The following is a 26,654-nucleotide window of genomic DNA, read 5'->3' as shown; positions in this document are numbered from 1 at the left end:
AACAAAAAAACTCCAGACGGCTGGAGAAAAATAAAATAAAATCTGCAGAGATTCCAGGCCATGAGACCGTCCAGTCCCCTCTGGGCATTCTACCTAACAGAAATGAAATAGTCCTCTTTGGATTTATGGTTTTCACGGAAGGATTTGATGATGATGATGATGATCATGTGGACTTCTGGCTTTTAGTCCATCAATGCTGGGGCATCATGGTGCTTTGAGTAGGTTGGTGGTGGCGCAGGCCGCCACCACAGAGAAACCGGAAAAGAAACAGAAGAGAGAGTAGGGGTCAGTACGGATTTTAGAGCCACCATGAATAGTTATTATGAAGAATTGAACATACAGAGTATCAGGATTAAGATAAAGTGAAGTTATAAAAAGGCCATGTTAAAGTAATGTGTTTTCAGCAGTGTTTTAAAGTGCTCTACTGTATCAGCCTGGCGAATTCCTATCGGCAGGCTATTCCAGATTTTAGGTGCATAGCAGCAGAAGGCCGCCTCACCACTTCTTTTAAGTTTAGCTTTTGGAATTCTAAGGAGACACTCATTTGATGATCTCAGATTACGATTTGGAATATAGGGTGTCAGACATTCCGATATATAAGATGGAGCGAGATTATTTAAGGCTTTGTAAACTATAAGCAGAATTTTAAAGTCAATTCTGAAAGACACAGGTAACCAGTGTAGCGACATCAAAACAGGAGAAATGTGTTCGGATTTTCTTTCCTAGTTAGGATTCTAGCAGCTGCATTCTGCACTCGTTGCAAATGATTTATGTCTTTTTTGGGTAGTCCTGAGAGCAGTGCGTTACAGTAATCTAATCGACTAAAAACAAAAGCGTGAATTAATTTCTCAGCATCTTTCAATGATATAAGAGGTCTAACTTTTGCTATATTTCTTAAGTGAAAAAATGCTGTCCTAGTGGTCTGATGAATATGTGATTTAAAATTCAGGTTACAGTCAACGGTTACCCCTAAGTTTTTTACTTCCGTCTTAACTTCTAACCCTAATGCGTCAAGTTTATTTCTGATAACCTCACTGAATCCGTTTTTGCCAATCAAAAGTAGTTAAAGTTAAAGTTTTATCTATATAATATAATAAGCATATTCTGCTGCATTTCATCTTAAAAATGATATCGTTATCATATGTAAATATGCACTTGATAAAGTGGCTCAGGTTGTGCAATATTATAACTGTAGTGCAGGTTTACAGTGAGGTGATTGTACTTATAATTACAAACAGTTCTACAAGGAGCACTTGATGGTCTGATTGAGTCCATTTTGAGTTCTTGGGATGAAACTGTTTCTGAACCGCGAGGTCCATACAGGAAAGGCCCTGAAGTGTTTGCCGTGTGAGAGCAGTTCAAATAGACTGCGCGCATGGCTGAAGCAGCGTGGGCTTGATGCTGTATACTGATAATTCTCTTTCCAGTCAGCTGCTGTAGAGCTGTGATTCCCCACTCAGATACAGTGATATAAATACTCTGAGTGGTGCGGTGAGAGTAATATGGAAAAAGATGATCCGATGTGGCAACCCCTAACGGGAGCAGCTGAAAGAAGAAGCAGAAGGTGTAGTGAGAGTAACGACGCTAAAGCAGCTATGATATTTAGAATAGTTTGACCATTCTGTGGACCATTATATCATTACTGGTTAATTACAATCAGATGCATTAAACTAATAAACAATATGCGGTTAATTTCAGTATATTTATAAAGCCGCGTCAGGGATGTGGATCTAAAAAATAAAAGGAAACCACACAGGAACAGTAGCACTGCTTTGACGCTGGGTGCCACCAGTCTGCAAAAACGAGCGGAGAAATTGCGTACAACGGGGTATGAGATACCGTGGAAATGTGCGTGGCTTTACATCAAGTTTAGGTTTTATACATCGTGATTTGAACGTGGAAACATTCATATGCAACATTTTTGTGCGTACGCACCATGTATACATAATTCCCCTTGGTCCCTTGTCAGCTGATTGCTAAAACCTCTCGGTAAAGTAAAAGACGAGGACAGGATGGGACAAGATAGGACGTGACCTGGGGGGGGGTGCAAGAAAGGACAAGCTGGGTGAAGGGTAGGACGTCCAGGGTTGTTTGGGGCCATGAGCCTCTTAAAGGTCGAATGCGCTGGGACTGAAGTACCCAGATGGAACAATAATAATAATAATTTTCATATAATTTTGTTTTGTTGCCTGGGATATTTATTGTACATTATATTTTGTTTTAAAACCTACTGGAATTGTTTTTACCTTTCTATTACTTGGATTTTTTTGTAACTATTTTAGCTATTTATTGCACAATAAATTGCATCTTTTTGTCAAATTGTGTCTGCCTCTCTTACTGTCCCACTGGCCTCGGTCACTCTTTCAAGGACCTGAGCTCTGCCAGTTTTATCTGATAAGGGCCCGACACATTTCTGTGTGCTTCAAAGGATGAATTGTGTGTGTGTGTGTGTGTGTTTTCTTGCTTTAAAAGTTTTTCTTTTCCTTTTTTCTAATGTTCTTACTTATTAACACTCACATGAATGCGGCACTGAAGCAGCTGCTGATTTTGTGCATTTGACATTGGTGATTGCACCGCTCGTTGGATACAATGAAGAGAGCAACCGCAATAGGACAAAAATAAATTAATTAAAATGAAAAGGGTAACAGGAATGTTGAATCTTTACAAGCTATTGCAAAAAAAATAATAATAATAAAGAAATGAAAACTTCTGAATGCAAATGAACTGAACTGAATGTTCAGTTCAACAGTCATGTTGATGGACAGACAGTGTGATGCTTCACGTATGTCAGTTCGGAAGTGCTTTGTAAACTAATCTGTTTCTTTGCTCGTAGTCACAATACAGTTAGTAATTTGTGAAGAGATCAGTACTTATAAACGTGCTAAACTGCTCTGAGTCTGCACTCGGTGGAGAGCGCGAGGCGAAAATAAACTGAGCTAATGCACTTTTTGGAAACAGGAAACCTATCAGCATACCATTTGGGGGCATTTGTTGACTTGGTTAGCTGTTTTTACACTTGAATTATTTTTAACCCTTGTTTGTTTGTTTCATCAAAGAGACAGATATAACTATGTAGATAGGGGCCATCTGCAAGAGGGCAAAGAGGCAGCGTCCCCTCCAAATGCTAAAGCTGGACCAGACGATGCCTCCACAAAATCCCCAAGCAAGAGTCACGATTAGATTAGATCATCTTAATTAATCCCATGGAAAAAGTCAGATAAATATAGCAGCGGAAATATAAAAAAACAAGAATACAAACTCACAGGACTGACAATACAGCCAATCAGGCAATCGACCAATAAATACATAAACTGTGAAGATATTTCAAAATGAACTTATTTGAGTATTTCACGAACTGTCTGTTTTAAATAAAATGAATAATAAAAAGGGCGGCCCGGTGGCGCAGTGGTAGCACTGCTGCCTCGCAATTAGGAGACCTGGGTTCTTTCCCCGGGTCCACTCTGCGTGCAGTTTGCATGTTCTCCCCATGTCTGCGTGGGTTTCCTCCCACAGTCCAAAGACATGGTGGTCAGGTGGATTGGCGATTCTAAATTGGCCCTAGTGTGTGCTTGGTGTGTGGGTGTGTTTGTGTGTGTCCTGCGGTGGGTTGGCATCCTGCCTGGGATTGGCTCCTGCCTTGTGCCCTGTGTTGGCTGGGATTGGCTCCAGCAGACCCCCGTGACCCTGTACTCGGATTCAGCGGGTTGGAAAATGGATGGATGGATAATAAAACATAGTTAAAAGAAAAAGTAAAATATAATAAAAAGTAAATACAAATGAAATGACATTAATGCCTCATCAAAAACAATATTTCAGATTACTTTATCCTCTAACCTACATTCTATAAAAGTTGCTTTTTTGCATTTCTGCTCGCATAATTTTTGGGATATTTATCCCTTTCTCGTTTATTATACGATTCTCTTTATTCTTGATTTTTATTACACGGAGCTCTTTTTTGCTCATTTTCTTTTTTTTTTTGACGTTCATTATCAGCTCTTGCCGCTGTTTTTCTATCGCAATCTAAATTTCAAACCTAGTTTTAGTAAACTTGACTTGCTTGTATGGAATGTTACTTGATTTTAATAAAATCAATAAACTGCAGATAAATAAATAAATCTGCGGTGGGCTAGCGCCCTGCCCGGGGTTTATTTCCTGCCTTGCGCCTTGTGTGGGCTGGGATTGGCTCCAGCAGACCCCCGTGACCCTGTGTTAGGATATAGAGGGTTGGAGAATGACTGACTGACTGACTTACTGACTAAATAAATAAATACATAAATAAATAAAATTCAACGTTCTTGAATAGATGATTTGCTTTTCTGCCTTTATATTTTTATCGACTGCGTTGAAGGGCGAGTTAGTACTGAGAGTGTCACGGGGTGGGACGAAGAGAGGATGTGCGCAGCAGGAGTCATGATTGGTCGAGCGATGTGGATGGGGCGTGGTCAAGGTTGAATAACCGGCAGAAAACTTTCTTAATATAATAGAGAGATTATTATTATTATTATCCATCCACCCATCCATTATCTAACCTGCTATATCCTAACTACAGGGTCACGGGGGTATGCTGGCGCCAATCCCAGCCAACACAGGGCACAAGGCAGGAAACAAACCCCAGCCAGGGCGCCAGTCCACTGCAGGGCACACACACACACACACACACACAAGAACACACACACAAAGAACACACTAGGGACAATTTAGAATCTCCAATTCACCTAACCTGCATGTCTTTGGACTGTGGGAGGAAACCGGAGCGCCCGGAGGAAACCCACGCAGACACGGGGAGAACATGCAAACTCCACGCAGGGAGGACCCGGAAAGTGAAGCTGGGTCTCCTAACTGCGTGCCACCCTTTATTATTATTATTATTATTATTATTATTATTATTATTATTATTATTATTATTGTTGTTGTTGTTGTTGGATTATGTATGTTGAAGACCATGCATTTTTGCCCTTCCTAATATTTATGACAAATCAGTGCCCATGTCCACATATCATAAAAGACATTTTTGTATTATTGAGATTGCACAGAATATTTCTATATTTTGAGATTAAAAAAACACTGCTGCATTTTAAAGGCAAGTTTTAAAGTAATTTAAATCTTTGTACAACACTGTATTTGAGACACCGAAATAAGAATCAAACATTCCTGACACCAAATATCAATGAAGTCAGTAGTCCATTGGAAACCGAGTTGTTTCAAACAGACAAGCAGACACGGTGATAGTTGATGGTTCTCATTTCATACAAATATAATGGGGTACCTGAGGTGGGCATGGTGCCCTGCCCGGGGTTTGTTTCTGTATGGATTGCTGACTGACTGACTGACAATGGGGTACGAAATTCCCCAAATCGAAGTGTAGCCCAGGAGTAGCAGGTATTTGTCGACTATGCCACTACAGTAGGTGTCGTACGCGTACAGTCTTGTTAGTCAATCCTCCGAGCAACGTAGTGCTGAGTTGATCGAGGGTGTATTTCTGACATTTATTCTACAATCGTGAGTGACTTTTTTTCCAAGCCAAACAGCAACACGTCCTGTCAAATCGAACATCTGGACACGACAACAGGGTTGTATTTTTTGACGTTTAACTCTTTGGAGGTATCGTATTTTTTGTTTCTTCGAACTCCATTTTATTACCCAGATTTTGAAAAACTAACAAAATATAGCAGCGCTCTACTCTGACAGCTCAAAATCCTCATCTGACAATACAGAATCCGAGTCATCGACAATACACAACACACGTCTGGATTTCTTTTGATGAGAACGACTGCCGGCATTGGATGCCATGCTTTAATGAAAACGAATGCAGATTCATCTTTAGCTCAGTCTTTGCTGCCATCTAGTGGATACAACTATAAAATATTTTTGGCGGTTAACCTTCAGTTCTTTATGTGTTGACTGTTGTCGACTCCTGCCTTGAAATTGTTAATAAAGTTTTTTTTTTTTTTCCCATGAGCAGATTGTTAATCTGTGGCATTGCACTGAACTGCTGAAGCATTTGTAGGGGAAAAAAATCTCCGGAGCAGTGGCGCACGTAATGCTGTGATTCGCACTTTGACAGCTCGCCGCCATAAACCATGTTGTCAGTCGAACAACTAAAAACAATGACGTTATTGCATTGCACTCCCTGGATTCACCAGACCTCACTACCTGTGACTTGTTTTTTGTTTCCAAAATGAAAACTGAGGCTGATGGGACGACGGTTTGCTATCGTGGTAGAAAATAAGCACACAATTTGTATGGTGGTTCTAGAGATGGAAACAAAAACAAGTATCGGAAGTGTTTTCAGGAATGGGAGAAGGGTTGTGACGGGCGTATTGCATCTCAAGGAAAATATTTTGATGGTGACTAAAATGGAATTCTAAAATGGAAAGTTGTATAATAAAGTTTTTGAAGAATTTTGTAGATTTTATTTGGTCGTTCCTCACACATCTGAAAAAAGGTTGCAAATTAAACAGAGAGATCAGTTAGAAACAAGTGGTGCCGCGCTGATTTTTGAAACTGTTTGGAGTGAAAATCTGCAGGTGTAAGGGGTGCACCAAGTCTGACCGTGAAAACCTCTGATTTACAAGTTTATAGGATCGCTGCTGTAGTAATTGCATATTTCTATATGTGGGGTTTTATTCATTTTGTGGGAGCTGCTAACCATTTTTGTTTGTTTTCACAAAGTTTATTTTTTGCATTTTGTTTCGTTCGAGAAGAATTAGGAGGATACGACCGACGAGCTTTGCGGGCTGAGTGGCCTGTTCTCGTCCTGATCGTTCAAATGTTTACTTCATGCGACTCATCACACGCGTCATTTGGCCGCATTTCTGACAAAAGAGGTACAGTAGTACCTTGAGATACGAGTTGAATTAGTTCTGTGACCGAGCTCGGAAGTCAAAATGCTCGTATCTTGAATCAATTTTCCCCATTGAAATGAATTGAAATGAGATTAATTCGTGCCAGTCCCCAAAAAACCACCCCAATTTTTGTTAAATGTTTTCAACATAAGTAAAAAAAATTATTTATAATGAACAAATATCGTATACAAACAAAATAAAACCTAATACAGCACATAAAAGAGAATCTAATGGAATAAACAGATGTTGGTGAAGCTGATTAGCGTATTGTAATGTTTTTTTCTTTCACTTCATTTTTGCTTAACTTCATTTTCTTCTTCATTAGTTTTTTTCTTTTTTGCCACGCTTTCGTCACTTTCATTCGCAGGGCATGTCAATAGAAACATGTCCGAGGAGGTTTGTTTAGTCCTCCCCTTTAGAATGTTTCTGAAATGGGTTAGACAAGTGTCATTAAATAGCGCCGCTGCACGATCAGCTGTAACTTTTTCAGGGTGTTTCTTTTCTTTAAAGTTCGAAACTTTTTCTCACATTTCAAACACTTCCTTTATCTCACTTTAAGAGATAACCTCCTCCGCGATACCGATCTCCTGCAGAACCTCCGTATGTTGCTGCGTCTGTAGTTCCATCAACTCCTCCGTCGTCAGTTCCTCGGAATGTGCGGCGACAAGCTCTTTGATGGCTCATATTTCGAATATTGGCTCGTAACTCAAGGCAAAAAAATCGATCTAGTGACGGCTCGTATCTCAAAAAACTCGTACATTGGGGCACTCGTGTCTCAAGGTACCGCTGTAGTTAGTTAGGCTGCAGCTTAATCAGGCCAAGTGTTGGGCTTCATTTTGTGTTTTTCATTCCCTTATAGATTTAACTTTGATTTTCGGTTTGCCCCATTGCTGTGCTCATTGCTGTGTGTTTCTTTTTGATCTCTCAATTTCAGCCCACCTTAACCCTAACGACGACTTTCACCTTGTGTTATTAACTCCTGGTTTTTTTTTTCTTGTCTCTTGCAATGATTCCCGGAGACGCTGTCTCATAACACACACATATAGAGGACAGAGAAGTTCTCCCTTGTATATGCCAAGCAACTGGCACACACCTCCACTATCCACTGCCAAGATTAGTGAGTTTAATTATCTTAACTCAAAACTTCATTTGTGGGGCTCCTGTTAGGCACAATGGAAAAGGAGTTCTGGTACATTTTTATTATCGTGACACGAATGAAGGCACCATGTGCCTGCAGCCTTAGAATTCTGGAGACTAATTATAATATTAGGGTGACATTATATTTAGGATTTGGGTAGGGGTATAGATTGTCTGGTTTTGAACCGTGCATCACAAAAAGTACCGGAGTTCTTTGAAACATTAGCTCCTATTATGGAAATGCTGGTCATTTCAAGTGCACCGACCACAGACGGCCCTGATGATGGCGACGCATATCTGAAGATCAGTTTATTTGTCATCAGCAAGCATTTGTTCCTTTTTTATCAGCACAGTTTATGGTTTTGTTTTTAGCAACTGACCTCGAACTAACTGAAAATCTGATGAGCACAAATTTGACTAAGAAAATGAAACTGAAGTTAAAACTGTCTTGAAAAAAGTGTGTGGTCTTGATAAAAGAAATAAATAAAAATAAAGACACAGGTAACCCTGACTGGGTTTCTGTTCTTCTCTCTCCGACTTTCTGAATTCTAATGAGAAAAATAAAATCTTAGATATGCCAAATTTTCTTCTTTTGCTTTTATCTTTGACAATAAACTATTACGCAAATAGAGGAACTACAAAGCCTAAAATAATTTACCAATTAGCGAGTCCTGATGCCAGAATTAAAGCTTAAAAAGTATATAAGAAAATGTGAAAAAGAGAGCAGGGCATTGCTCTAAAGAAAAGGACAGAGGATTATGGGAAAAAAAAATCACAAAAGGTGGACGAAAAGTTACATGAGGCGTTACTACAGCCCTTATAATAAGAACAACCACAACAATTATTTACAAAGCAAACTTATCTTGAACGCCTACTGCAACCTCAAGAAGTGTTCAGACGATCACAATCAGACGACAGGCTTCAAGTGAGTGATGGAGATTAGATATCTACGTGAATTTACACATTAACAAGTGAGAAAAAAAAGTAGAAGGTGCTTACTATTGATCAGAAACTGCTGAGCTTCGAGTAACAAACACTTTACTAATAGCAGAGGACTTGGGGAAAATCTGCAGATTAATTCAGCTTAAACCTCAGAGCTGCAATCTATCTATCTATCTATCTATCTATCTATCTATCTATCTATCTATCTATCTATCTATCTATCTATCTATCTATCTATCTATCTATCTATTGTGGACGCTGGCCCGGACACACACAGACGGACATCTTCAGTTCACCTCACACTGTTTATTTACACTATTTACACAGTCCAATTACGTGCACCACAAACCCCAGTGCCTCTTGCACCGATTCCCCAAAGTCCAGGCCTCACAGTTCCAATGCCTTTCTCCTGGCCGCCTCCAGTCCTCTCTCCAGCTCTGTCCACTTCCACCCAACATCCACCATCGAGTGAAGGGGGGCTCCAGCTGCTTCCCGGCATTCCTCCGTAGCCACGCCCGAGTGCCGGCTGCGCACCCGGAAGCCATCTGGGTGTCCCCTGTCGTCTTCCCCAGGGATATCCAGGCACCGGGGCGCCGCCTGGCGGTGGCCACAGGTCCCTACAGGGCTGGGCTTCCAAGCCCTGTACCCGAGGCCCCCAACATAACCAGGACGGATGCCCCCTCGCGGTCTGGAGGAGGCACAAGCCCTCCTCCGGTCCTCCTGGGCGTCCTGGCCGGGGACCACACTATCTATCTATTATATAGTGTCTTTTATAATTATCTATCTATCTATCTATCTATCTATCTATCTATCTATCTATCTATCTATCTATCTATCTATCTAATAAGAACATGCAGAGGTGGAAGTTTGTTAAAGTGAATTTTGTGTAGCATTGTTTCATAATTATTTTCACAATGGCACAAATAATAATTTAGGTTACTGTTTTTAATCAGCTCTACCATGAGTACTGGTTGTGGCTACATCAGTGGTTCCCACCCTTTATTTATATTTATTTGACAATTCTAATTTGTTTAATAAATTCTGCTTTTGCTTTTGTAAAGTAAGTATGGCTTGTCTTCTCATTTGACCTACTCCATCCTCACTTCCTGACTATTAATGTCCCGAATAAAGGGCATCCCGGGCATCACACACCTACAGCAGATTGGGTTTTGTTCTTTGGATGATCTTTTCATTTTAAATTCATCATGAAAGAGGCTGATTTGTGCCTCCTGTGTTCCAGTGATTTAAACTGACAATTACACATTTCTTTAAATGCACCATCAAATTAACGGGCTATTGAAAATATTCTTAGCTTTATTAGACCAAATTTTCATTCCTATTATCTTTTATTGATGACATGATAACATTTTGCAGGTTTACAGATCCTTCAGCCTCAGATGTCATTGAAAACAGAAGAGTTCAAGACAGTCACGTTAGTCTGTGTCCTGTCTAGTGACCAGCCACTGGGGCCGGTGAGATGGTACAAGGAGGCTGGCAGCACACGGACTCACCTCTACTCCGCAGCCCCCATGATAGGTGAGACGAATGACCCAAGAGTGATCTGGATGTACGAGTCAACGACTGTCAACTTCAGCATCCTGATAAGAGATGTCAGAGTCAGTGATACCGGCACATATTACTGCGTGAAATACAAAAAAGGACTCGAGGATCACCCTATAGCATCAGGACCAGGAGTCTCTCTAACGGTGGCAGGTGTGTGGGCTGGAAGATGTTGACTTAACTGCATTGCATTTCATTTCCAGATTTCTATTAGATCTTCTTGTTCTTGTTTTTGTTCTTCTTCTGCTGCTGCTACTTCATTTTCTTCTTCTTCTTTTTCTTTTTCTTATGCTGCTGCTTCATCTTCTTTTTTCTTCATCTGCTGCTTCTTCTTCGACTTCTTTCTCCTTCTTCTTCTTCTGCTGCTTCTGCTTCTTCTTCTTCCTCTGCTCCTCCTTCTTCTTCTCTTCTTTATTTACTGCGACTTTTTCTTTTTCTTAGACTGCTTTCTTCTTCTTCTTCCTTTGCTGCTCCTTTTCTTCTTCTTTTTCTTTATCTTCGTCTTCTTGTTCTTCTTCAGTTGCTGTTGCTGCTTCTTTTTCTTCCTCTGCTGCTTCTTGTTCTTCTTCTTTGACTTCATCTTAGAAATCTTCATTTTAGACTTCTTTCTTCATCTTCTTCCTCTGCCTTTCATCTTCTCTTCTTTATCTGCTCCAGCTTCTACTTCTTCTTCTTAGACCGCTTTCTTCTCTTCTTCTTCTTCCTTTGCTGCTCCTTCTTCTTCTTCTTCATCTGCTTCTTCTTCTTCTTTTTCAGTTTCTGTTGCTGCTTTTTCTTCCATGTTGTGTTTCTTTACTAATTCACATGTTCAGTGAACAGCAGCTTTGAAAGTTGCCCAAAACTCTTGTTGCAGCACGCATATTCAGAAGTGATATCATAGTGTAGCGTTTGTGCAAAATCATCCCCTCCTTTAGTTTCACTCTCACTAGACCTTGAATCCACAATGCTCTCGCTAGTCTCTGCTGAAGAACATCTCACAGTTTACGTTCTGACAGGCCGTGGTTATAACGATTCCAACAGCCACACTCCTCAGGCAGCTAGCAGCCGACGAGGTTTCTCAAGTATTATGGGAAGGGCGTTAAAGAGGATTGGATCGGCCGGTCAGGTGGCATGAATATTCATTTGAGAAATAAAGACCAAATATTTTTATACGTATTGATTCATTTTGCAGCAACCTCTAGCCAGTAGTCCAGCCGTGCCCACGTTTAGTATGGAACATTGACAAGGAAAGAAGGAAAGTGAGTATTTTTGACTGTGCAAACAGAGTACAGGCTCCTTGAAATTTAGGACCAATGCAGGTATCTGTTTGAATTTTTGTGTTTGTCGTACCACTATAGGGTGGAATTAGATAAATTATGGGCCAAGAGATCATGCATTCTGATGCTTTGAATTGCTGTTAAAATTAGATGACATTGTGGTAGGTTCGAGGTTCAACAAAAGATTTGGATTCACAATTGAAAGTTGCAAGTGGACTGTGCAAACTGCTACCCTTCGCTTTTCTTGGTCAAATGGTGGTGGTGTGAGGTTAAGCAACTGCAGTAACTAAACTTTAGATGCTGACCGACGTCAAGTCCTGTTGAGTTCTGTAGTGTGATGCTGGCCTAGGTGGTTCCTCATGTGAACATAGTAGCAGAATAGGTGCCTCAGTGAACAGAATAGAAAGGGAGTTTCAGGTGTGTCTGACAGCAGGAATGACAGGATGGTAAAAAATAAAAATTTGGGAGGCCAACTGGGTCATCCTGTTTTAATTCGGCAACAAAATAACACTTTGAGGTGTTCTTAATTTTTGAGGCTGAGTAAAAACAAAAGAAAAGCTTTGGCTTTAGCTGTAAGGTTTAGGGTCTGTCCATCTAGCAGGTCACTCTGGCCGAAAAGACGCCTCCTTCTGGGCAGCTGGGATTCTTATGGTTGGGGAACGAGAAGGGGCGGGGCTACATGCCCTCATTGGGCGGTTTCTCGATACTGTGGGGAGAGAAGGAGAAGACAATGTTAGCGATGGCATCCCCTGTGGCCCCGGTAGGTTATTACATACGTCGATCAAGCCCGTGAGAAGATCCTCCGACACACATGAGAAACACAGTACACCGTTAGCCTAATTCAGAGAAATTTTATTATAACTGAAATTTCAACACGTAATATTTATTTGTTTGACAGTTTCCTTTTATGATCACAAGACAGTGAAGTTAACTTAAGCTGTTCATGGTTCTACAAACAATATCAATATGAAGGAGGACCCAAAAATTCCTGGAATTGTTAAAATAAAATCTTTATTATACAAATACAGCAATTCCCTTTTAGTCAGAGTCAAAATAATAACAATAGATGCAATACACTTGTCCCAGTGTGTCTTCCATTCCCGTTAACGTTTCCTGCACTCACCTTTTGTTACCGTGTCCTGCAATTACTTTTTTGCTGGATTTCTTCCACAACAGCAAATCTTTTTCCCCTCAGTCTCAATTTTTATTTCAGGAACAAAAAACAAAAGTCCCAGGGAGTAAGATCTGGTAAAGTAACAGCCACATTGTTTTTGTTTAAAACGTCTTTGATGGATAACGTGGCGTGTGTCAGTGCGCCATTGGGGTATAAAATGCAGTTTCGTATACACAACTACTCTGGACGTTATATTTTTACTTTCTCGTATACAAAGTATAGGGAAAGTATTGTCTTCTTCTTCTTCTTTTGGTGGGTCCCGTTAGAGGTTGCCACAGCGGATCATCTCCTTCCATATCTTCCTGACCTAATCATCTTGTTCTGTCACACCCATCACCTGCATGTCCTCTCCCACCACATCCACTTCCTCTTCTCCTCTTGCCTGGCAGCTCTATCCTTAGTACCCTTCTCCCAGTATACCCAGCATCTCTACTCTGTACACATCCAAACCAATGCAATCTTGCCCTTTTGACTTTGTCTCCCAACCACCCAACCTGAGCTGACCCTCTAATGTCCTCATTTCCAATCCTGTCCAACCTCTTCACACCCAAAGCAAATCTTAACATCTTTAACTCTGCCACCTCCAGTTCCGTCTCCTGAAAGTATTGTAAATGTCCAAAAATACCAACCTGAGACTTTTGATCAATCTCAACATTTTAGACCTCCCTGAGTCCAATTTACTTTCTCGTAGAGTAAATATTGCAATCGTCTAAACAATTTGACCTCGGGATTTTGAATAATCTCGATATTTTAGACCTCCCTGAGTCTGAAAATACCATTTTGGATTTATGTCTATATGTGTGTATGTAAACATGATAACCTGAGTATACTTTCACTTAGGTCAACCAAAGTCTGCACACAGGTTTTAGGTACAAAAGGTAGATTTCAACTTTTGGACTATTTCCACTAGCCGGAAGTGGTACTTTTTTATTCATGCAGCTACAGAGTCCGATTTAATCCACTTTACTTTTATAATAATTATTCAATATATTATTGATTTGGTTTGATTTGTTGTTGATGGTTCTTTAATGCACATAATATAAAAATATAATCATTATTTTGCGGTTTACTCCTCAAATCATCATCCGCACATCTGAGTATACGAGAGAGTCGAGGGGAGACCACTCACAATTTTTTTTTCTATTGCTTTCCCACAGATGCTTCAGCAGTTCAGTGCAATGTTTCATATCCACAGTCTCTTCATGGGGAAATTAATACTTTATCATCAAGCCCATCAAAAAACCTGATCCTCGTTGTCAAGATGTTCAACATGACCTGACATGCTTTTTTCTGCTTGCAGGGAAAAAAATCGCCGAAGTCACATGCACAATCATAGAATAAATGTCACAAAATATTCATCTCGTTCAGTGCAGCACAATGATGCACGTTAAATTCGTAACGGCATAGTCGATACCTACACTCTACTCCCGCACTGTTGACCGATTCTGTCAATTTTTGGGTCCCCCCTCGTATCTCAGTGTATACATAAATTATACATTGGAGCCCCGGAGAATTCTGGATAATTTAGTTGAGTAATTCCTGTATTCTCCTTGATAGTAGAATACTCCAAGCTCTCCTAAAGAAGAAGATTCTAATAGTTACATATGATCTAAATTATAATTAATAGAATGCAATAATATGTACACGACGGCGGTATTCTTTATCTCTGAATATCTTCTAGCATTACAGCATGCCAAGAACGAAATGGAAGAAGACACAACAGAAAATTTGCAAATGCTTAATGGTGAGTTTCTTCCTTAAAACCCCTGAAAATCAAACCTGTTTTTGTCAAGAAACGTTTCAGTTCAATAACTACGAGCATCAAAGGAAGCTCTAATTCATTGTACATTTTGAAAATGTGTTTTAGTAGCAATAAGCAGACAGTAGAAAGTGGAGTGAAGAGCTCTGCAATGTGGTAATTCAAAGTGAGAGCAAACAACGACGTATATGAACATCAAAAGAAATCAAGTACAATAGGGCGGCTTCTGTACCAAACATTTAAAGCAAAATACAGGAAAGTAGTGAAATACGCGGACCTACAGTCCTAAAATAAGAAGCAGATACTCATCAAGTTAAAGAAAAACAGTGGTTCATACTTGTTATGTTTTGTAAATTGTTAGCGATGGAGGGATGTGAAAGCAAAGCTTCTGAGTATTTGATGATCTCCTCGATTCGATTATCACTGTGCATTTCTGTCTCTGTGTGCCGAAACCCAACTTATCACGGCTATGAATCCCATATTGTGCTGCGTGAGGACCTCATTTTGGCCACCAATCAAATAGTCAAAGTGAGACAAAAAGGAAACATTGAAGAGACACACTTGATGGCAACAGAGTTTGACAAGTGTGTCTCCTCCATATGCACAGTCCAAATCACTCCTTCTTTCCTTTCAGCCGCCATTGTTCTTCACCGTTGTTGGACATTGTGAGCATCTCATTGACCAATAACTGTCATAGACACGAGAGCCAAGGATTACGACGCGTAATCTTCTACGACAAAATCAAAACCACTAATCAAACCATTCAACTACCATATGCTGTATACTCGCATGTAACCCGAAAAATCGATCATAAAATCACCCCGACTTATACGCCCGTTCAAAAATTAGACACTTAATTTTTTTTTTTACATCTTCTTACTTCCTCCAATCTCACACCAGTTTCTCAGACACATTGAATTTTGTTACCAGTATCTTTCACCACTTCAATTTAAAACCAGCTTCATATTTTCTTCTGATCAAACACTCCATTGTACTTACGATAAAGGTGTATAATAGTGTGAGATATAAAAAACACAAAACAGTGCAAATGTCACTTCGAAATAGCTTGGGTATTGCCGTGTGGTCACATAGGCACAATACATAAACAACAAAGGCAGTGGTTACTCTCTCAGGTGGGCGTTAGCATATTGTAATCTCCTGGACCAATAGCGTGATGAAATGATATGGTAAAATCAAGCCCCGACTTATCCATGGGGGAACTTAAACGTGAGTATATACGATAAATTACAAACCCACACAAGAAAGTATTAGAGAGTGTGAACAATATGGGATATCTGGCAAGTGCAGAACTGCCTACAGAGTCAGAAGGCGATAAAAATGCATACAAAGAGACATCAAATAAAACAATATAATCAAATCAAAGTAGGCAGAGGCTTAGCGGATAAAAGAAAGATCTGAGCGGCAAAATGGCGCAGTAACGCTTGCGTGCTTTTGAGTCCATGTCACGTTCAAGTGGCCTGGCAGAGTGGAGCCTTGGTAAATCCACGTTCTAGACGCTCTTTGTATTTGCATAGCTTCATGTTTGTGAGGACCTTAAAAATAAAAAATGATTATCGAGTTGAAGGCTTTTTACTTCCTCGTATACAAGGTATAGGGAAAGTATTGTAATCATCCAAAAGTTTGATGTTGAGATTTTGATGCATCTCGATGTTTTAGATGTCCCTGAATACGAAAATGCCATTTTTGGAATTATGTCTGTGTGTGTGTGTCTGTGTGTGTGTGTGTATTTACTGGATTTCTTCCATGTCAGCAAATCTTCTTCCCCTCACTCTCAATTTTAATTTCAGGAACAAAGAACAAAAGTTCTAGGGAGTGAGATCTGGTAAAGCATCAGCCACATTGTTTTGGCTCAAAACGTCTTTGATGGATAACATGGTGTTTGTCAGTGCGCCATCATGAAGCAAAGTGCTATTTCGTTTGCACAACTGCTCCAGACGTTATATTTTTTATTTTCTTCTATACGAAGTATAGGGAAAATATTGTAATAGTCCAAAAATACCGACCTCAAGATTTTTGATGAATTTCAATATTTTAGATGTCCTTGAGACCGATTTACTTTCTCGTAGGGAAAATATTGTAATCATCCAAAAATTTGACCTCGAGATTTATCAAATTTTGTTAAATCTCAATGTTTTAAACCTCCATGAGTCCAAAAATACCATTTTTGGAATTATGTCTGTGTTTGTGTATGTAAACATGATAACCTAAGTACGCTTTCACAAGTATTAGGTACAAAACGTAGATTTCTATCAACTTTTGGGTGTTTTCCGTTACCCAGAAGTGCTACTTTACCTTTTATTCATGCAGCTGCACAGTCTGATTTATTCAAATTACTTTTATAATAAATGTTCAATATATTATTGATTTGATTTGATTTTTGTTGTTATTAATTTTTTGATGTACAGAATATAATCGTTGTCTTGCGGTTTACTCCTCAAATATCCATCCCCATATCTGATTATACTAGAAAGTCAAGGGGAGACCACTCACGATTGTTTAAACTCTTTTCTCAGCCGACTCTCCATATATTTCATTGCTCTGCTTTGTACATGCACCTTCTAATTATTTTATTTATTTTCAGATCCTGATGTCTCTCTCCCAACAGGCTCCACTTCTCTGGCGGTGGGCTTAACGTGTGGATTTGCACTTGTCATCTTACTTTCCGGGCTTGGGTTTTTTCTCTACAGAAAAGCAAAGGGTGAGGTGCTTTTTCATTTAGAAATGCTCTATCTGCTGCAGGCCCTCTATGTTTGTTTTCTTTCTTTTGTATTCGTTAACTACATGTCCCTATTTCATGACTTAGTGGCATCCATGTGGTCAGCTGAAAAACTTGGAAATCGTCATTTGGAGTTCTAGTTAGTAGAGAGATCTGCTCAACAGCAGGCAATGTCAGTGGTTACTTTACACTTTTACTATCTAAACGCCTGCAGGGATGTTACTGACTTGCTCTGAATGACGCAGACCCTCTCAATTGTTTCTTTAGGACTTCAGAACCTTAGAACAATCTAGATAAGAACCAACACAGCTCACTTGTCCTTTCCACTGAATTCATCCAAAATAACATCAAGTCCAGTTTTGAAAGTCCCAAAAGTCCTCCTGTCCGCCACACTACTTGGTCACTTATTTCAAGTGTCTGTGGTTCTCTATGTGAAGAAAAATGTCCTAATGTTTGTGTGAAATTTACCCTTCACAAGTTCCCAACTCTGTCCCCGTGTTCTTGATGAACTCATTTTAAAGTCACAGTCTTGATCCACTGGACTAATTCCCTTAATAATTTCAAACACTTCAATCGTGTCACCTCTTAATCTCTGTAAAGGCTCAGCTCTTTGAATCTTTCCTCATAACTCAACCTTTGCAGCCCTGGACTCAGCCCTGTTGCTCTTCTCTGGACCTTTTCTAGGGCTGCTATGTCCTTTTTGTAGCCTGTAGACCAAAACTCCACCCAGAACTTCAGATGAGGTCTCAACTTCCTGTGACTTGTACTCAACACATCAAGGTGCTATATAACCTGACATTCTGTTAGCCTTCTTAATGGCTTCTGAACGCTGTCTGGGAATTGATCGCGACATGTCCACCACGACTCCTAAATCCTTAATGTGATTAAATTGAACTGATGGTCATTTTCAATATAAGCATATGAGTGAAGCAGGTAGACTTTCCCTAGCATTGATTCCATCCATCCATTATCCAACCCGCTATATCCTAACTACAGGGTCACGGGGGTCAGTTGAAGCCAATCCCAGCCAAAACAGGGTGCAAGGCAGGAAACAAACCCCGGGCAGGGCACCAGCCCACCGCAGGGTGCACACACTCACGTTAGTTTAAAGCAGGACACTTTAACTTGTGGGCAGCATGGTGGCACAGTGTTTAGAGTTGATCTCTTTCAGTTCCAATGAGGTCTTGAGTTAAAACCCAATCTAGTCTATCACAGCAGCACTGGGCACCAGGCATGATGGCCACCCATCACGTGGCACACTCGGTTGTGGATGGATTTGACTAAAGTCATGAGGATGAAAGCAGGTGCACCCAATCCGTGACCAGGTGAACATGCAAACTGCCCCTAAGCAGTGACTGACTTGGAACTTGAGAGGTAACGCTCACCACCGTGCCACCCTCTGCTCAATTTTTCTCATATTTCTGACTGCTGATAAAAGATGTTCAAAAATAAATTTCCTGCAACTTCACACCATTATTTTTATTAACGCTGTTGTTGTTGGCGGGGTTTGAAATTTATTTTTGTGTCACTGATACTCAAATTGTTTTTAAGTTTTGTTACTGATGATACGCTGTATTAAAACTCTTTTCTCTGTCTGTTTCTCAATAGGAAGGAACCTGATGACAATGAAAAGGTACCTGGCATAGACACACGGTGCGGGTGGTGTGCCGCTGGGGGCCCCCCTTCTCATTATCTTCTTCTTCTTCTTTCAGCTGCTCCCGTTAGGGGTCACCACAGTGGATCATCTGTTTCCATCTCTTCCTGTCCTCGTCATCTTGCTCTGTCACACCCACCACCTTCACGTCCTCCCTCATCAGCTCCGTAAACCTTCTCCTATTTCCTGGCAGCTCTATCCTTAGCACCCTTCTCCCAGTATACCCCTCATCTCTCCTCTGCATGTGTCCAGACCAACGCTGTCTCTGACATTTTGTTTCCCAAAACTCCAACCTGAGCTGACCCCCTGATGTCCTCATTTCTAATCCTGTCCATCCTCGTCACACCCAATGCAAATCTTAGCATCTTTAACTCTGCCACCACCAGCTCTGTCTCCTGTGCCACCGTCTCCAGCCCATATAACATAGCTGGTCTCACTACCATCCTGTAGACCTTCCCTTTCACTCTTGCTGATACCCGTCTGTCACAAATCACTCCTGACACTCTTCTCCACACACTCCACCCTACCTGCACTCTCTTCTTCACTTCTCATCCACAATCCCCATTAATCTCTACTGCTGATCCTCTCTCTCATTATCTAAATCACTTTATTAAGGGATCACTTAACCAAAGAATGAAATAGAGAGGCACCTTAGAGCAGATTACAGAATTGTGAGAAAGTAGAGAATATGCCTTTTCAAAGCACAGAAGCCATTTTTCTTCAAGGGGTTTGTAAAGGAAGCGTTTCACACGTACTTTATCTCTCAATAATATATTATCAAATGCAACAAATAAGGCAGCAAAACAACCACAATTACTGACTTGGTGCAAGAAAGAGGCATGAATGACAATTCACGAGCCGCCTTTAGCAGGAGCGGTTAGAGCAGAGGTGTGACTGCACGTGTATGTGTGTGTGTGGGTTTCTATGTATTTATTTACGTGTTTCTTAAAGTATATCGTTCGTTTGTTTCTAAGACCTGCAGAATTAGTCTCACAGCCCTGCAGGATTCTCACGAGAAATTTGGTTTCTTTGTTTCAATACATATTGTGTTCTGTGCTTTTGTTTTTTTAGGGATGTCTGCTATGCACACACCACAACACATGTAAGTTGTATGATTAATCTCACAAAGCTCTTTCCTTCTTGAAAATCACAAGACTGCTTCTCGCTGTCATCTTTTCTCATTCTAGTGTAGCGTTTTTAATCATGTTAACACTTTTCTCACGTGTCTTTGTAACACATCTCTGTAAATTTCAACTCCACCTATCTTGGTTTCATCTGCAAACTGAACCAGCTTGTTACTTATATTCCTATCTAAATAATTTATATGTATTAAAAATAACAGCGCCCCACAATGACCTCTGCTGGTCACCACGCTTAACATCACCAAATTCTGATGAGGTTCCTCACACCATCACCCTCTGCTTCCTGTGTCTGAGTCAATTCTTCATCCATCTACACGAAACACCCTAAACTGCCACTTCTTTATGTTTGGTGTCCAACATCTCATGTGGCACCTTATCAAAGACTTTCTGAAAGTCCAGATAAATAATCTCATCTGCTCCACTCTGATAGTATCCTTTTGTTACCTTCTCATAGAATTCTAGCATGGCTGACCCCATGCTGACTGTTCAGTTAAACTCCTGTCCTTGCAAGGTGTTGCTCAATCTGAATAATTCCTTCCATTAATTTCCCTGTGACGCACATTAAGCTTACTAGCCTATAGTTGCTTGGATCTTCTCGGTCAACCTTTTCATAAAACAGGATTATACAATATTTGCCATTTTCTATCCCTTCAGAATTTGACTTGTTTAAAATATTATATATGTACTCACTACCATAAGATCTGGTCCTGGTGATTTGTTTGATTTCAGCCTATTTAATCAGAGCAGCTCTTCTCTCTCTACAATTTCCGGATCACTCAGTACCTCCTTAGTAGTCACTGTTACTGCTGAAAGGTGATCCACTTCCTCACATGTGAAGACATCATGACTTACTTACTGCACGGCTGCTGTCAAGGACATTCGACAACACGTAGCAAGTACTTTACATCAAAGCAAATTTGCCTGATTTGTAACTGAAAAGCATAAACAACTTGATTTAAATTAATTGGAAACCAGCTCAATCTGAATCCTTATTGTTCATATCTGTGAAACTGCTGCAAAGCCACTGCAGCCCAACACCTCCCTCTATTTATTAATTTATTTATGGCGAGTATCCATATCTTTCATTACATCTCTCTATTATAAAAGAAAAATCTTGGAAGGCTTGGAAGGAGGCGATGCGTGATTTTCTCGGAGACACTTTTAACGTCCCGCGAGACAAGGCAGTGAGACAAAAGGACAGCTGCAGTAGAAGCTTTTAAAGATCGAAACGCAGCGCGACAAGCAGAACACGCAGCTCGGCAGCAACAGCAAGCCATTAGCTGATCCGACCGTATCTCCTTAGCGTGTGTTCAGCCCCCCACCCCCCATCTTCACAATGCTAGTGGCAGAGATGTGAAGTGGCAGGCGAGAAGCGCGTCCTGGTTGGGGTGTAAGGGGGGGAGAGTGGGAGTGGGGGTGGTTGGGCAAAGCGAGCAGGGCACAAATCCCCCTAGTGCTCACATATTATTATCCACTAAACTAATGCTGAAGTCCTGGGGACCCACCATAACGTCACACTGAGTTATTAGGTAGAGTGATTAAATTAAGATTGCCAACCTTTACAGCTGAACACGGACAAGGAAAGCAGCGTAAAACATTAATAGATGCAAATGTTAGTTTAAATGCTGCAAGTGAGTGTTCCCAGTGGTAGACTGGTGTTATTCCTTCCCATTATCCCATGCCAATAAAATGAAATTAAGCAGATTTACAAAATGTCTTCCTAAATAGATAGATAGATAGATAGATAGATAGATAGATAGATAGATAGATAGATAGATAGATAGATAGATAGATAGATAGATAGATAGATAGATAGATACTTTATTAATCCCCAAGGGGAAATTCACATACTCCAGCAGTAGCATACTAATGAAAACAATATTAATTAAAGAGTGGTGATAATGCAGGGCAAGTTAAAAATGCAAGGTGGAGAGTGTGAGGCAGGTGTAACAGTCTATAATAATCTTGTGTAGTGTTAACGTTTTCCCCCCTCGGGTGGAATTGAAGAGTCGCATAGTGTGGGGTCTCCTCAGTCTGTCAGTGGAGCAGGATGGTGACAGCAGTCTGTCACTGAAGCTGCTCCTCTGTCTGGAGATGATCCTGTTCAGTGGATGCAGTGGATTCTCCATGATTGACAGGAGTCTGCTCAGCGCCCGTCACTCTGCCACAGATGTCAAACTGTCCAGCTCCATGCCTACAATAGAGCCTGCCTTCCTCACCAGTTTGTCCAGGCGTGAGGCGTCCCTCTTCTTCATGCTGCCTCCCCAGCACACCTCCGCGTAGAAGAAGGCGGTCGCCACAACCATCAGAACATCTGCAGCATCTTATTGAAGTTGCTGAAGGATGCCAGTCTTCTAAGGAAGTATAGTCGGCTCTGTCCTCTCTTGCACAGAGCATCAGTATTGGCAGTCCGACTAAATCGACTACTGCAGTAAATTGTCTACTTTCCCATCTGAACACTTCATTGCTCTTTGCCCCATTTTGTTCATGTCAACTCAGCTCTGAACTCTAATTGCAAATCACTCTGATGAGACCAGGCCAGATGTACCCCGTCCATAGATTAAGTCCTAAGATAACATCAGAGGCGTACCCAGGATGGCAGCAGAGATGTTTGTGTGATCTGGTGGTTCCTCTTCACCCAAGTCTTATTATTTTTTTGCTAAAGAGTGAGGCACATGTTGGTGTTCTTGTGTTGCTTATCTTCTCTGTGGTAGCTATCAGGACTCCATCTTTTCGTCATGTCCTACGTGTTTGTGTGGTGTTTTGCAACTGTGATCTGGCAGTCAATGGCTACGTCCACCTAAGTGGGTGCATCTGCAAAACTAATAAACCATTTCTTAACTTTTTTCCTCTTGTCTTTTTCAACTCCGGAAACACAGGAATCCAAAACTGCAGATGACACTGCGCACCCCTCAATGCAATACGTGCACTATAACCTCAGGGGTGTTCAAAACGAACGTGAGGAAGAATATGAAGAATATGAAGAGCCCATTTTTGACAGTCTGGAATTTCGTACATTAAAAAAGGAAACCGATTCTTTGTCATCTTTAGACAATATATATGCAAATACAACTGAAGAGTGAGAAAAAAACTGTCCACTCCAGCATGCCGGTCATTCTCTGGATATCAAGGCAAGGCTGTACTTTCAAATGAAACATTGGACCTCCAGTAATGGACACATCCGTAACTCCTACGCTTATTGGTGTATTTAGAATGGTGACCCACTGACCTCGTCATGTATTTGAACAATGAATCATCTCTTTAGCTCACTATGGATTCTCTCAAATACACAGTTTTTTCCAGGTAATAAAAAAACTGGAAGCCCATTTGACACCGTGGAGGTGTTCCCAGGTTTAATTCATCAGTTGTTACAATTCAATCACTTCCTTACTGTTTCCACTGTGAAATGTACATGGACCTACAGTAGGCGAGCCAGCCATTTTGACTGGGATTTGTATTACATTATATAATGTTCTGCAGTTTGAGAAATGAAACATCTTATAAATCAATGTGATGCAGCACATCCAAAGAACAAAAAATCACTGGAGTATTAAAGCTGCACATACACAAGTGTGACAATGACAGCCCCATCTGAAAATGAAATCCTTCATTGTGATGCACTGAAATGGCAGACCTTAGGTGTCTGCACCCTGGTGGCATTTCAGCAGTCGGTGGGCTACTGGATACGCCAGAGCTGCTCCCCTGGCCTACTCTATACATGTTCGGCTTTCTATTTAATATTCTGTTTACTTGTCATTATTGTTCATTGTTTTCAATTGTTTTAATAACATTTTGTTCATTTATTATTTGCAATTTCTATTCTGTTTGGTGATTGATTGATTAGTATCTACTGTATGTGTGTCTTCCTGTTCTCTTCTCCTGCTTGCATTTTGTGAGTGGATTGCCATGTAGGACGTTTTAGCTGGCTATTTATTTATGCTTTAATTAATTATGTGTTAATGATTATTACTTTAATTGTTTGCTTCACCAGCTTTTAAGGTACAGTTGTCACACTCTCTTAACCAACAATGGAATAAAGGTGCAGATCTCTTAACTTTACTCTAATGTATTACTAATATGTGAAGGTTACTTTTATTCTAAATTATTAATTGATTATAAGTTCCTGTAATATTTGAATTGACGCTGTAATATTTGAATTGACGTCTTATGTAAAACTAGATAGATATGAAAGGCACTATATAATTGACAGATAGATGTATGGCACTATATGATAGATAGATAGATAGATAGATAGATAGATAGATAGATAGATAGATAGATAGATAGATAGATAGATAACAAAAAAGTACAATATAATAGATAGATAGATAGATAGATAGATAGATAGATAGATAGATAGATAGATAGATAGATAGATAGATAGATAGATAGATAGATAGATAGATAGATAGATGTATAGTACCTTTCATTATCTATCTATCTATCTAACAGATAGATATTTGATGATATTAAACATCTCATGTTGTGTTATCCATATGCCACGTTGTTGTGTGCAAAATACATATGCATATTTAGCTGAAATACTCTTAAATAAATATTTTAACAATATAAATCTGTGCAGTAAACACATCCACACGGGATCAAGCTTTTCAAATGAAGGGCCGCCTCTCTCCTTTGTTAACTGCTCAAGATGCCTTCCTGTATGGATGCATTTCCCGTGTGCGCACCTCTCTAAATTTTCTGGAAGTATTTATTTTAGAGTATGTATTGGATGTATTCCCGCCTTGTGCCCAGTGCTTACTGGGATAGGCTCCAGCTTCCCTGCAACCCTCCTCAGAATTTAGAAAATAGATGGATGTTTGGATGCCATCTGCTGGAATGACAAATGCAATGCATATATCTCTGTCATTTTCCATTTGGTACAGGATTTGTAAAAAGCGGTGTTAACGTCTATGATGTGCCATCTGTTGGAAGGACAAATACAATACACCCATCTTTGTTATATGCCATTTGGCATACACAGACACACAGAGACTGACCCTACTATTCATGTGGATACCTATAAACAAACACATAACATTGAAAACAAAGATGAACATTTTAAGGTGTCACATCTGGTCGCTCTTAAAGTGTGGTTTTGAAATATGGACTGTGAGCCAAACAATGGAAGTTAAACTAGAAAGCTGTGAAATGTGGTTTATGAGAAGAATGATAAAAATGTTCTGGATAGACAAAGTCAGTTATTTTCCAACCTGCTTTTTCCTAACACAGGGGTCTGCTGTAGCCAATCCCAGCCAGCACAGGGCGCAAGGCAGGAACAAACCCGGGCAGTGCGCCAGCCCACCACAGGGCACACATACACACACACACACACACACACACTAGGGTCAATTTAGGATTGCCAATGCACCTAACCTGCATGTTTTTGGACTGTGGAAGGAAACCCACGCAGACACGGAGAGAACATGCAGACTCCACACAGGGAGGACCCGGGCTACCACTGTGCCACCGTGCTGCCGAGATAGAGAACAGACCATTAAAATATCTGGGACACACCATCAGAGCTGAAGGCACAGGAAGTGTTGTACTCCAGGGCAAAATCAATGGATGGAGAGCAACAGGAAGGCAGAGAAACACCATCAGTGGAAATGCTGTGAGATGGTTTCAGAACAGCAGGAGTTGCAGTGCAATTGTTTTATATAGCAAGAGTAAAGAGACGGGTGGCACAACATGATTGCCAATGTCTGCATTAGACTTAATGCTTAGAGAGAAAGAGGAAGGTTAATCTGATAGCTTCATGTCGTCTTTTGAATCTTCCCATTAGACTTATCATCCTATTAGACCCAGCGGCTGACAGTTTGAACCACTGGTGATTGATGAGTTTCCCCTATGGATACAGAAATTGGAAACTCGATGTTCTTTTGCCATTATTTATATAGAAGGGACCACCGTTTGTTGGAGACCAGCAGTTCTTTTTTGATTCGTTGAACATCAAATAAAATAAGGAACTCGGTGCGAGTCTGGAGACGGGTCATTAGGCACTCATTTCTGAGACCAATCACTTCAGCTCAGTCATTTGGAAAGTAAATGAACTTCCTGAGTTTGTCATTGCTTAAGTAAATGTGTTGGTGGAACCACAGCACCATCTACTGGTCCACGTATTACTTAAATCAGTGAGGTTATTCTTCACTGGTGCTTGTCACGTGCCCTCAGAAGGCTTTAGGGCAACAGCTGTGGTTTCCAGTCCCTATCCTGGGGACATCCTGTGGCTGCAGGTTTTTGTCATAGCCAGTATCTCAATAAGTGAGTGATTTTACCTCTAATGGATGTTATTTCATTAGCTGGTCTTTTTAAAGTGTTGCTTCAAGAATGCTGGTCCATTATTAATAATGTAAAATATGGCAGTGAAAGGCCAGATGTGCTTGCTTTGTGTGATGTTAAATATACTTGGGGTTCTTGTCCTGTGTGGAGTTTGCTTCTTCTCCCT

The 26,654-nt window shown here is 40.5% G+C and overlaps 1 protein-coding gene across 3 annotated transcripts in view; it reads left to right on the top strand.

Annotated features, from left to right (window-relative positions):
- LOC120538061 (tyrosine-protein phosphatase non-receptor type substrate 1-like) overlaps positions 1-24,312 on the top strand; it is a 39,754-nt gene extending 15,442 nt beyond the window's left edge. Inside the window, exons 2-7 of one of the 3 annotated variants that reach the window (XM_039767469.1) lie at positions 10,299-10,637; positions 14,596-14,658; positions 17,276-17,392; positions 19,019-19,043; positions 20,136-20,166; positions 23,086-24,312. In XM_039767469.1, coding sequence (XP_039623403.1) covers positions 10,299-10,637; positions 14,596-14,658; positions 17,276-17,392; positions 19,019-19,043; positions 20,136-20,166; positions 23,086-23,289 — 779 coding nt within the window. In that variant the 3' untranslated portion in view covers positions 23,290-24,312. The remainder of the gene's footprint in view (positions 1-10,298; positions 10,638-14,595; positions 14,659-17,275; positions 17,393-19,018; positions 19,044-20,135; positions 20,167-23,085) is intronic. The other 2 variants (XM_039767471.1, XM_039767470.1) reach the window with 2 other exon arrangements.
- Positions 24,313-26,654: the final 2,342 nt, after the last annotated feature.

Source organism: Polypterus senegalus, chromosome 10 (assembly GCF_016835505.1).
Source record: "Polypterus senegalus isolate Bchr_013 chromosome 10, ASM1683550v1, whole genome shotgun sequence".
Classification (NCBI taxonomy): domain Eukaryota; kingdom Metazoa; phylum Chordata; class Cladistia; order Polypteriformes; family Polypteridae; genus Polypterus; species Polypterus senegalus.
This window is presented reverse-complemented; position numbering and strand designations above follow the sequence as displayed.